At 44.7% G+C, this 12,945-nt stretch overlaps 2 protein-coding genes and 1 long non-coding RNA gene across 3 annotated transcripts; 2 read left to right on the top strand and 1 right to left on the bottom strand.

Moving 5' to 3' along the window:
• Positions 1–144: 144 nt before the first annotated feature.
• Positions 145–1,138, top strand: LOC132455206 (uncharacterized). Its single transcript, XR_009525124.1, has 2 exons — positions 145–281; positions 366–1,138. It is a non-coding gene; the product is annotated as an uncharacterized LOC132455206 (long non-coding RNA).
• On the bottom strand, positions 659–12,671 carry LOC132455177 (transmembrane prolyl 4-hydroxylase-like). The gene is made up of 9 exons (XM_060048969.1): positions 10,497–12,671; positions 10,275–10,356; positions 4,684–4,883; positions 4,398–4,488; positions 3,725–3,887; positions 3,430–3,615; positions 3,029–3,119; positions 2,366–2,489; positions 659–1,812 (listed from the first exon to the last, which is right to left on the bottom strand). Exons 1-9 carry the CDS (start codon positions 10,893–10,895, stop codon positions 1,598–1,600), a joined length of 1,551 nt encoding a protein of 516 aa, XP_059904952.1. The 5' UTR covers positions 10,896–12,671; the 3' UTR covers positions 659–1,597.
• Positions 7,908–10,681, top strand: LOC132455190 (secreted frizzled-related protein 5). The gene is made up of 4 exons (XM_060048995.1): positions 7,908–8,586; positions 8,983–9,158; positions 9,274–9,360; positions 9,476–10,681. Exons 1-4 carry the CDS (start codon positions 8,012–8,014, stop codon positions 9,793–9,795), a joined length of 1,158 nt encoding a protein of 385 aa, XP_059904978.1. The 5' UTR covers positions 7,908–8,011; the 3' UTR covers positions 9,796–10,681.
• Positions 12,672–12,945: the final 274 nt, after the last annotated feature.

The following is a 12,945-nucleotide window of genomic DNA, read 5'->3' as shown; positions in this document are numbered from 1 at the left end:
TCCGGGCACTGAAACGGTTGGTACTGAGGGACGCCCCCCTCCCCTTGGTGAAATAGCGGAGACGTGATTGGCTGTCTGGTGGCGTCTGAGCCGCATCAGCAACAAAAGCATCAGGAGCGGAGCACGTAGCCCACAGAACACAGCCTCTGCAACCGAGAGCCATCACGACACAGAACATGAGCTCGCACTGGAACTCCGGTCTTAAAAGGCATATGAAACCGAAGCAAATGTTCCTTCAATAACTTACGGGGCTAAGTTGCATCAAGCCCTCATTGGTTGAAGTGAGAATCTTAAACATTTTTATTTGTATATAATTACGGAGATTCATATATTTCCTAACTGATGTTCATTTATTCGTTTTTTAGATTATATATTGTAGCCTACCAGCATCAAGGATGCGTGTGTTTACCCTCAACGGATCAAGACAGACAACCACGAAAGCACTGGCACATCTCCCGAATGAGCGATGTCCACAAATCGACCAGCTCAAAGGATAGTGATGTATTGTCCTCTTGGAAATGCAAACATTTCTGAGATTAGGGAGCCATGGGGTCTTGCACATTACATTAAGCGACATCTTGTGGAAAACGATATGTATTGACCCCCAATGACAGGTGGACCCAATTTACTAATACATTTTACGAACGGGCAAATAACGAACCAATAAAATATTTTTTAATGCATATATTATATAGATGCATTTAAAACAAATGCTGTGTATGAAATAAATAACAGTTCAATGCAACATACAATTTAGTGCAACAGAATCAGAATGTCATACATATAGCATGTACCCTGTAATCATAAATATTCAAACAGTTGTAATAAATAACATTAAAATAAATATAAAGTTAAATAACCGAAAACCAAATAAATACAATTTTTAATGCGAAAAATCACAATTATGCATAATACCGAATTGCTGACTCCAGACTAAATGTTAGGATGTAAATTAAATTAATTAAATGTAGTCTTGGCCAAGACGTTTTGCCTTAGTATAGTATAGAAAAAGTTCATTGATAAAACAGTATAAGTAATATTTTAAACTGGACTACTCAGATACAACATCTCAAACAGTTCCCATTGGAAGAAATTCATACATAAATTGTGATACGATATGGCTCATGTAGGCTTTTATTCTGCCTGATAAAAATCATAACACTTTGGAAAGGTATTGCAATGGAATTAAAATTCAAGTAAAGCTAAATACCTATTCCCTATTGTCTCTGCATCCTAATTACCTGGAAAACCGTGGCAAAGATGATCGGGTAATTACATATTTTGACTCACCGACTATAAACAAATAATAAAAAAAACACACAAACTCACAAACTCTCTCTACAGAGTGATCACAGAAACATTATTATTCAGAACCGTTGTGCTGCAGGATGAGGTTGCTGGGGGTTCTATTCATTTTTAAGTGGAAAGATTATAAAGCCGAATAAGATGTTGCTCTCGGTTCAATTTCAGCGACTGACTTTGCCCGCCTGGTTATAGGTCCTGGTGGACTCTCAGAGACCCCCTGGCTATAGGTCCTGGTGGACTCTCAGAGACAGCCTGGCTATAGGTTCTGGTGGACCCTCAGAGACCCCCCTGGCTATAGGTCCTGGTGGAGCTCACTGTGGGAGAGAGGATGGTAGCTCTCCTCTCGGCCAGACTTGGCTGTCTGTTCGTTGGACACGAGCCGCTGATAGCGGGCCTGCCGCTGGTGATCCGGGTCCACGTTCACCCAACTGTTGGCCACCCACTTCTCCCCGAGCATGACCGGGCAGCCCCCGTGGAGGGAGTACTCGTCGACCTCACCCATCCATCCTGAACACAGGAACATAAGACGGGACAACCAATCAGCTTTTAGTGTTATGGATGAATGAATTGACCAACAACACCAGTACATGAGACCCAAACTGAACCACAGAGGTTTTGGGTCTCGGTCCACACAGAGGAATATACCAGGTTAGCGAGTTCCCAAACACAATTATCTGAACATGTATGCATGCGTATGAAAGGTATACATAAATACATGGGAGAAGGATTTCAAGATTTAAACAAGATGACAAAGATAATTAAGGGAGCATACTGAAGTATCATTCCGATCCCCGTCTCTCCTCTGCATATTATGATCATTCTCTGCTGCAGGGTTATGTCCAAGATAAGCATCTGCCAAATGACTAAAGGCAAGTGCACTGTTCAGAGGCTCTTTCATGAACACAGAACACTCCTGCCAACTGCTAATGGTATTCCCCAGTTTTGGCAAATCCACAATTATTCCCAAATAAGTGCTCTCCCCTGCGGTGTGTGTGTGTACGTGTATATGTACTGGTACACGAATATGTGTGGGTGTGTTTGTATCCGTCGGTGACCTCACCTCGTCCGTCGGAGAGGTGGTTGTACCACAGCAGAGCCGTCCCAGCGGTGGGCTTCACGCGGAGGTTCCCCCGTTCACACGTGGCCCTGGTGTCTGTGAGGTCCGTCCCGTCCTGGACCAGTGCCTATGGAGGAAAACAATTAATGAATTCTGCCCCACGAGTAAACATAACAGCCGTCAAGGCTCTTCTTCTTCTGTTATGGAACACAACATTCGCTTTGATTGGTTACGGAGATAACGCTGGTCAAGGTTGCTGAATTGTCTGGTTGTTTATCATCAGCCTGAGGATGGGTGTGTGTGTGCGTGTGCGTGTGTGTGTGTGTAGCCTCGTGAAGGTGCACATCGCTTATGTGCACCTTTCAAACAAAACAACCTTACACAACAGAAGAATTAAGGACCATGATTTAACCTGCCAACATGTTGTGGATCATTTCTGCAGACAGTGAAAAAAAAAAAATAGACAAGCTGAGGGTGGGGTTCTCAAATCACGTTAATTTGTCGACATCATCTTGTAATGATAGTAGATCCCCAAACTGGGTCCCTGGAGAGACATTGTCTCGTTTCAGATCCAAAAGAAAGGTTGGTGAAATAGCTCAGGTGCCTCCGGGGAGCTACTCGACGCAGAACATCAGCTCACTCTTCAGCCTCAGCAGTGTTACCCACCTCCTGCTCGTAGGTGCGATTATCCGCCACTGGAAAGGTGGTCTCCCCTCCTTCCACCACAGAGTTCAGGTACACCATGACGGTGAGGTACCTGCAGAGGAATTCAAAGTGAACAGCTTCCCAACATAGGCTCCTATCTGGCCAACACAATGATTTGCATTAAGTAAATCCAGTGGTTTACAATAATGGCTCAGTTGGCTTTATTTGTCTCATTAATTTGGTCAATGGGCTCATATAAAGTAGGCCAACAACATACCTTATCCTTGGCCTTTAGACCATGCCGCTATGCGGACATAGCTATATCTATTTATATAGCTTTATCTATTCTATATCTATTCAAAGAGCACAGATGACAAATTTATCATCTAGTCAGTTTTTAATTTATTAATAATAAAACACACCTGCATTTGATCTCTGTGAGGGTGGATGTGTTCCCAGCAAGCCGCGTGTGTGCACAGGTGGTCTCCGAGTGGGCCGGGCTGCTGTCGTGGTGGGCGTTGCTAAAGCCCCCTTGCTCGTAGCGAATCACCTGCAGCGGCTCGCTAAATTCTACCAATGGCGAGGGCAGACGCGCCAGGCGGGTGACCCTGTGCAAACATCAAAACATAGAAAATGAGTAGAGAAGCACTGCATATAAAGAGATGCTTGGGCTATGACAGGCTGTTTGTAGAGCGCTATGTCTTGATTTTGACGTACCTGTGCCTTAGTGAGTGCAGGACGTGGTGGGACCCGGGGCCTTGGTACATCCGGGTGTGTTTGCTTCTACGTTGGAAGTGACCCTGGAGGGTGGAGCTACGCTGCTTGGCAGGGTGCTTGAAAATGTCGAACACGAGCCTGAAGTCCTCCAGTGTGAGAGCGCCTGTCGGGACAACCAGGAAAATGGATTTTGAACTAGCACAGAAGAACCTAAATTAACTTTTGATTGGATTGATGGATGTTAATCCTTACTCCTATTATTAGCCTAGATGGAGTAAAATATTCCAAGACTAACCATTACGGCAAATACCAAATAGTAGTAGAAGTAGCTTAAATGATTGAGTTTTGTGCTTTACAGTAGAAGTGACGGACAGCCTTTTCGACAGAAAAAAATCTAAAACTGAACTGTACACTATTACTACTGGTCCCAGCTAAAACAATGGCCTAGGGGGGGCAGAAAGGATCTAGAAAAAGGAATGTTTATGAATGGGAAAGGAGGAGTTGGATGGGGTGGGGGTTTGTCTGGTGGATTTTTAATCAGAGATGATGAGGTGCATCCGGAGCAGGAAGAGGACAGCCACTGGCATTAGACTAAACAAACAAACAGCAATTGACTACACACAAGACCCCACCAGCCTCCCACACACAGACAGAGACAGACACACAGACGCACCTGCCTGCTGGGCCTCCAGACCGGTGAGGATTTGCCGCAGGTTGTCTGGGCTCAGCCAAGTCCCGTCTTGAGAGCGGGAGTGACTTACAATCTGGAGAACACACATATCAGAGTTACATTTCAACAGAATCTCTAAATAGAATCCCGAGATTCGATGCGATATTACATTTCTCACAAAGCATGCAATTTTTCACATCTTTTTAATCTACTAATATACTTGTGACACACTAGTGTAGCAATTTATGGCCGAGTTGCTATAATTCTGTGCGCGCGTGTGTGCGCTTACTTCCTGCTTCTGCAGCAGCCCGTCCTGGTCCAGGTCCAGCAGGCTGAAGACCTCGTCGGTGGTGAGAACCAGGAGGGGCTCGCCTGGCTCCTGCTGCTCCCCGCCGCTGGAGGCGGTTGTCTGGCTCTCCGTCAGGCCCTTGAGCTGAGCCAACTGCACCACCACGCGGCACTCCTCCTCAGACAGGAAGCCAGGGATCTCTGACACAGGAGAGAAACAGGGAAACACAACCTGCAGAGTGAGGATGCGGGCATTCTTCTGCTGCTTAACTATTTAGCAGATGCTTTTAGTCAAAGAAAGCACGCGTGAAACCCAGTACCCTTTGGTTCAAAGCCCCCTAAGCGGCTTCACTATCCTTTACACTTTTTAAAATGTAATAACTATAGCTAATTTGTGTGATCATAATTTTTATCTAGTAGCAACACTGAGGCGTTTGGCTGCTTTGTCTCTCTGTCTGCCGGTCTGTTGGACTGAGTTAGATTGCTGTGAGTTTTGACTTAGGTACCTCATGACAAAGACATAGCACTGATAAAAGGCTCCTGTTAGAATGACAACAGAGAGCTATCAGTCAACCCGAGATTAGAAAATAAACCTTGAGAAATCCAATACATCAAAAGGCACGGATATCAAGATAAGATTTGTCACTGACAAAGATTATCCGTCGCTTCACATTCACACAATGAAGATGAGAACAGGCTCCCATAGCAGGTAATATCATCTCCGGTTGCAACCGAAACCAAACCAGGCAAGAAACAGAAATGGATGGGCGAAATCAATATAATAAAATAAATAAATGAATAAATAGATAATGGCCCTTTTTTTCTCTGCCATTTACAAATCAAGCACATCATATGAGATTCCAAAGGAATCTACCTAATTATTTTCATGAGCGATCATGCATATACACTGAACGATCACTCAGTGGCTGAGATGATCAACCACTAAATCATCCATAATTAGTTTGATCTGGTAAACAACTAAATCGATGAATTAACAGTTTTTCACATGCTCAAATGCTTTTGAGAGTTTGACTAGTGTATTACTAATTAAGTGATTAGGTTTTGAAAGATAGTAGAATAAACCAAAATCGTAACCCAACAGTGTATACCTGCTCCAATTGTTAATGTAAAAGGATTTATTTTCAGTTTTTTTTTTATCAACAGAGTTGATAAATTAACATTTATATTTAACTGTGTGAACACAAACCCAAGCACTGATGTCCTTCCACACAGCAATTGCTTAGATTTGAGTTTACATTCAGGCTATACAACGCAGCTCAGCACTATGGGCGTATTATAGGACTACCGTAACTAGACTAATAAAACAATATTTTTCTTACATGAGAATCACTGCGGCAGTTTCCAACGCAACAATGTTCTCCCATGACAAATCATTTCACAATTAATCACGAAACAATGACCATAAAAACATTACTACTAACTTACTAACCAACTACTAACATAATAACGTGCATTCCAATGCGCCCATGCTTCCAAACCATTGCAATGCTCAAACCCTGTAGACTCAGGGCTCTTCACGGCACCATGTACTGTTTGAGCCAATGTTAATTCAGCAGAAACCTTAAGTGATTGTAGATATGTTGATAGAACATAATAAGTACTCTGCTTGTCCTCCGGGAGACATTAGTGTTGTTGGAGGCCTCTTGACACCTTTAATAAGCCAGGGTACCCATGTTCAGGCAGCATTAATTTTACCCAAGAGACATGAGTTGTGGTCGCTTATGCGTTTTCCAGTGTTCGGTATACAAATTGTCGTTAACACATAAAGCTCTGAAAACAAGTCAAGGGAGCCTCAAAGTCTCCCACTCTACCCAACTGTCACCGCAGTTGCTCACCCAACACCTGGAGGAGAATCAGACCTCCTAGATCACATGTCTTTGTTCTATAAAGTTTAATCAGACTTACTCAAAACCACATCTAAATATCAAGACCAAGTTCTTTCCATTCCTTTTTTTATTTTCCTAACCCTAACCTTAACCCAAAACCATCTCTCCCCATCTTCTTCTCACAGATAGGAGGCAACCAGCATGTTGGTGTTCTGTATAACGTTAACATTTGTCCGTGGTGAACGGATCACAAGGACAGCTCCAAGTACGTCAGTTCACACCTGGCATTAGAATGTGTCTCGAGTTTCCATTGTGATATGATCTCCCTTCCCCCTCTATATGCAAACAAAAACATAAGAGTTTCAGTTTTTCGCAAAGACCAAATGCGTGGTGGACTTCAACCGGCTAGAGGCCGCAATGCACTTCCACGTGCCTGATCTGCCGGAAATGAAAGGAAGAAATAATCAAAACACATACTTGGCTAAACAAATCGCCCAAGAAGTTTAACCCACTCATAGAATATCTCTATAGGCTTTTCCTAATGTTCAGAAACTGTGGACGAAGCCAGCTTACGCCATTTGTAGTGTATGTTACAATTGAGTCACACTTTATCAATTCCCATTGTCAGGCAGACCTCATTACTCTAGAAAGTTGGTTTGAATGAATGGGACTCACTGAAACCGCCAACATGCCACCATCCCTCCCGCTCCCTCCCTCTTCTCTTTCTCCCCCTGGAAAGGAATTGACCTGCTTGTTTGTTCAGGAAATAAGTCACGGTTCACAGCAGGACAACACAAAGACTTCTGTGTGCTGCACGCAACAAACACCTGCACAATGGCACGGATGACCCTCCTACTTCATCGAACCCTGCCCCGTTCTCCAGTTCTAATTAATATAGTGCCACTGTAAACACAATAAGCAGATCTGCCATGACTGTTTACCAATCTTAGCTGTATTATGTATATAGATGTAAGTTCATCTTTGAGAATTAGTGATTGAACACAAAACTAGGAGAAGCTCGTTAGAGAGAAAGTGGGGTGGCGATAGCGATACTGTAGCCTGTGGCTAGCGGGGGAGGGGAACCAGGACAGAGTTTGGGGGAGGTTGTTGGGGACTCGAGTCATATCCCAGTGGCTTCCTCAGCTCAAAGGGCAGGAATATGGTTGCAGGAATAGTTATGGGTGCAATAATAATGATCGCAACACCATAATCTTTATGCAATATCCTATTTATACTAGTCTTTCAACAGTCACACTCTTATATATATATATTAAGGGGATACCCGGGCTCAAGCACTCCCTTTGTATCCAACTGTCCCCTTATTGTTACCCACGCCCCCCCATTACCCTTTTCTATGCAAATGTCATCAACGCCCACTATAAATACACCTAATCTGCCAGTCCCTCCCGCATTGTCACAGAGAATATCGGCAGCGTTTCGGAGACTTCAGGATCTTTTACCCCTTCAACTTGTGCTGTCGGGATGACTACTGTGCATCTTCCTCACTTCAGATCCAGGAAAACCACACCTTTGACCCGTCACCTCCTTCTCCTTCTCCTGCTGCTCATTGGGTCCGGAGGGGCTCTGGGTGGCGCTGGAGGCAGGAGAAGAGCCGAGGGGAGGACCAGGACCGGCTCCGGGGGTGGGAGCAGGTCTAGCGGACACCGACGGGCCCACGCCGGAGCCGGCAAAGAAACAGGACTCGAGGACGCGGACGCTTTCAGATCGGCAGCCGGAGAAGGAGTTGGAGGAGGGGAGGCCAGAGCCTGGGCTGAAACCGACACTGCGGCCGACACCGTGGGTGGATCTATGACCGCAGTCGGTGGAGGACTGTGGGAGCCCCCCAGCTCCTCTCGCTGCGTCCCCATCCCCCCCAGCATGGCCCTGTGCCGGGGCATCGGCTATGACACCATGCGGACGCCCAACCTGCTGGCCCACGAGTCCCCCGGTGAGGCCGTGCAGCAGAGCGCCAGCTGGTTGCCCCTGCTTGCGCGGGAGTGCCACTCCGACGCCCGCTTCTTCCTCTGCTCTCTCTTCGCACCCATTTGCCTCGACAGGTGACCGGTTTTTGTTTTGATCTCTTCTTTTTTTAGTGAGTTGAGTGAGTTTGGTCATTGTTGTCATTACCGTCGTACTGAAAATATGCCACCCTTATCAATGGAAAAGTGTTTTCTATGGTAATTAGATCGTTTATGAAAAAATTATGTGTCAGGCTCACCAAAATAAATGGTCTATGTTAAATGGAAAAACAAAAAGCCCACACTCTTGTTAAAATGTAGCAAAGGAAAAAAGACAACATATTGCTCTTCACAGAATATGTGCCAAGCGCCCCTGCTGTGTGCAGGGGCGCTTGGCACATATTCTGTGGTTTTTAAATGTTGATTTTTAAAACTATGTTGATTTTTAAAACTGAAACGATTCATTGCTGAACACATTCCCTTGAATTTTGTCAGGTTTGTATTCCCCTGCCGAAGTTTGTGCGAGTCTGTGCGGGACAGCTGTGCACCGATCATGGCCTGCTACGGTTACCCCTGGCCGAGTATTCTGCGCTGTGACCAATTTCCTGCAGACCACCTCATGTGCATCTCATCCATCACAAACACCAGTGTTGAAGCTGGGGGACGCAGAGGTGTGTGTGACACACACACACACACACACACACACACACACACACACACACACACACACACACACACACACACTACTTGATTATCTCATATAGCTGTGATTTTATCTACTTTCAGTCCCTCAGGCCAGCTGTCGGGATTGTGAGCTGGAAGTGGCTTCTTCTGCTAAGGATACCTTGGACACATTTTGCAGGAATGACTTTGGTGAGCTGCGCTATATGTACCGTGTTCTTGTGACAGTAGCCTGGACTTTAAAGCAAATGACTAGATCTGTTTATCCTTATGCTATGGTCTCTTAATCCCCCCCACCCCCTTCTAGTGGTTAAACTGCGTTTGATACGGCTCAAGTTCAGCGCCACAAGTTTGGCCCAGTTCTCCCTGGGCTCAAAGCTGGAGGTTCTGAAGCACGGGCCCCTACTGGGCGGACAGATCCGCTCCCGCGTCCAACAGTGGCTGGAGAGAGACGCCACGTGCGTCGGGAACATGTCGCGGCACCAGTCTGGCGGGGGCACCTTCCTGGTGACGGGGACGGTGCACGGGGAACGCTTGGTGGTCACCAAGGCGTTCGCCTGGCTGAAACGCCACAAGAACCTAGTGGCCGCCGTGCGCAAATGGAAACGTCACCAGTGCAAGAGCTAAGTGGTGTGTTTAAGCTACAGATGATAGGGTGAGGAACAGCGGACACCCCCAGGACCTGTAAATAGGTACGGTCAAAGATATCTTGTGGTCAGCTCCGACCACATCACCACGACGTCACCTCTTTTTTCTGATCTTGTTAAGCGACGTCAAAATGTACAAGATGAAGTCAGTCTGAGACAGGGGGTCTTAGATATTACAAATATTGGGTGGGAGCTCATTCAGTGAATGAGAAAATTCCAAAGGTTTGCTGAAAATGTATGTATGTGTATATATATATACATAAATAAAACATGTTAATATATATTATAGGCCATTGACGTATTTTGTAATGTTAACCTTAATTGTTCATTCATTCAAACTATATTCTAAGATCTACGTATGATTTATTTGATATTCGTGGGTGAGTATATGTTGTATGTTATGTTGTGGGTAAGATGTGGAGACATTCTAGAATAAACCAGTATTTACAATGTCCTTACCAAAGAGCAGAGGCTTCAGGCTGAGAGTTTTCATCTCATGAGTTTTCTCAGGCATAAGAGACACACGTTGAACATGGCCAACCTAAACATGCAGAAAGAAAAACGTCATTGACAACATAGTCATCAGCATCCTTTTTAAGACTAATGATAACATTGATGTTAGTGGGCAATAATTTATAGAAACTCCAAATACACAAACGCTTGGATGTTCAAACCACTCACTCTTATTCCTTCAATGCGGGGGAGACTGTAACTTTGGCGGTATTTGTTCATTTCGAGGACTTGGTCCGGGGGGGCAGCATGGGGCAAGGGGCTTCCATCCTCGGCGACGGTCTCCGTGGAAGACCCTTCTACACTAGCAAGATCCCCTGGGCCGTTGTTGTAGTGGACGTAGAGGAGAAGCGCAATGACATTTAAAATGTAGACATGGAAGAAGACCATGACCACGACGAAATAGGCCCGAGAGCACACATTGCTCTTCTGGATATGGAGTCGTTCCCGGGCAGGCAGGGTGGGACGGTACGGGGGCACGTAGGGCGAAGAGGCATCGCCGCTACCACCGAAGTCTCCTCCTTCCTCCTCCTCCTCCTCTTGTGCTACATCTTCCTGAGGTTCTCCCATCCTGACAATGTTCCACTGTTATGCACTGACTGGTTTAATAATAATATTAATAAATGCACCGACTGTAATGCACTAACGTTCGCTACTTTGGATTAGGGTCATTGTTGTATCATGTGGTTTTCTGAATGCTACAATGTTGGATGTGTATGGTCTAACGTGAGGAAGGTCTATCTTAGCTAGCCAATAACAACTGTCGTGATCAAATAGCCTCACTACGCACTAACACCGCTAACCGCACTGGACAGATGTGATCCCCCTTTGTGTTCCTCGGACCATCACCGATGCTCGGAATAATAATCCAGGGACAGGTCGATAGGTTTCGCAGGCGAAATAGCGACTCGCTCATCCTCAGTGTTGCCTCGCCTTTCCAGATGTCCGCTGCCCATGACAACCCGCACAACAACACGAAGGCGCCTGCGCCAACGAGAGCTTTTAAAGAGTGGCCTTCCAATACGTATCCCCCTAGCGCCCCCTAGCGCCTTGGTGTTTTATTTCATTGATTAAAGGAATGCAGGCGGTCTTCTGTATTTATATGTTTTTGTTCAATTGTACTCATTGCACTTAATTCACAAATAATTGTACGTTGAATGAAAAAGAGGGAAAGGGAACAGAGAGGCCTTTCAATTCGTATAATCGCTCAATACCCCCCAACGGTGTGGCATTTTATAGCATAATACACAAAAGTATGGAAAGCTGTTTATATCGTATTGATTGTACATCATGTTCAAAGAAAGATACATGACATGACCAAAGGGGGAAGGAGTACATCAAATGTGATTCGCAATCACATGTTATGTACTCCTGGTGATATACGTGGGTGATTTGAATATTTATTGTCTCCCCTCTTTTTTTGAAAAGATGTGCATGAGTAACCCAAAAATCCCCTCAAAGGGTTCTCGACTGCTTCTCCTAAATGTAAACATAAAGGCATAAAGACAATGAAAAAAAATTACACTTTACATACAAAATAAAAAGAGGAATAAAACATGATGTAGGCCTATTCAAAATAAGTAAATAACTCAAGAGATAAAATATATAACGTGATAGATACAAAATAAATGAGAACTAAAGAGAAAAAAAAAAGATTTGAGTGTCCCAGGTTTACTAAAATCATATATGCAAACAATATTTCCATATGGTCCATATGTTTGCGGTGCTGTGTTAATGAAACCACGATAGGGATTGATACAACAACCGACCGTACGAAGTCCACGCGGTGGCGGTAAAGACCACGCGGCGGACTCCCCTGGCGCAGATCTGCTTTGTCATTGAAACAGTCCGGGTATAGAAGGGACGTCAGCTTGTGCATGTACTGTCACATTCCGCAAACCAATTAAACAGTATGCCTATCTTTCCTAATTCTTCTGATTAGACTATATCAAGCAAAAGCGCTCAAGTTCAACCACTTCATTCAATGCGAACAATAGGCTACGCTATTGAGTAATTATACTAAACTAACATGGTGACGTTAGTTTGTTGCCATAAACAGTACAATAGAAGGCTTGTTCCCATTTCCAACTCAGACACTATAATGATAATACAATTTTGATCAAACTGGAAACTTTATATATCAAAGCATTCACATTATGATATATCATAAAGCTACGGTAGGCCTAGGCTATGATGTAATATTTCCGTAATGCATTAATAATAGGCAAGAAGCACTAGGAATTGTATTCCAATGTGCGTTTTAGATTTGGAGCACAACTTCAATAATGAGTTGAAATTAAACTAATTTGCCATGTGATATTATTCTCTAAAAGCTATCCATCCGACACACACACACACACACACACACACACACACACACACACACACACACACACACACACACACACACACACACACACACACGCACGAACGCGCACACACACACACACACACACACACACACACACACACACACACACACACACACACACACACACACACACACACACACACACACACACACACACACACACACACACACACACACACACACACACACACACACACACACACACACACACACACACACACACACACACCCCTTGCGGTGTTTTCCGGG

This window comes from Gadus macrocephalus, chromosome 1 (genome assembly GCF_031168955.1).
Source record: "Gadus macrocephalus chromosome 1, ASM3116895v1".
NCBI lineage: Eukaryota > Metazoa > Chordata > Actinopteri > Gadiformes > Gadidae > Gadus > Gadus macrocephalus.
This window is presented reverse-complemented; position numbering and strand designations above follow the sequence as displayed.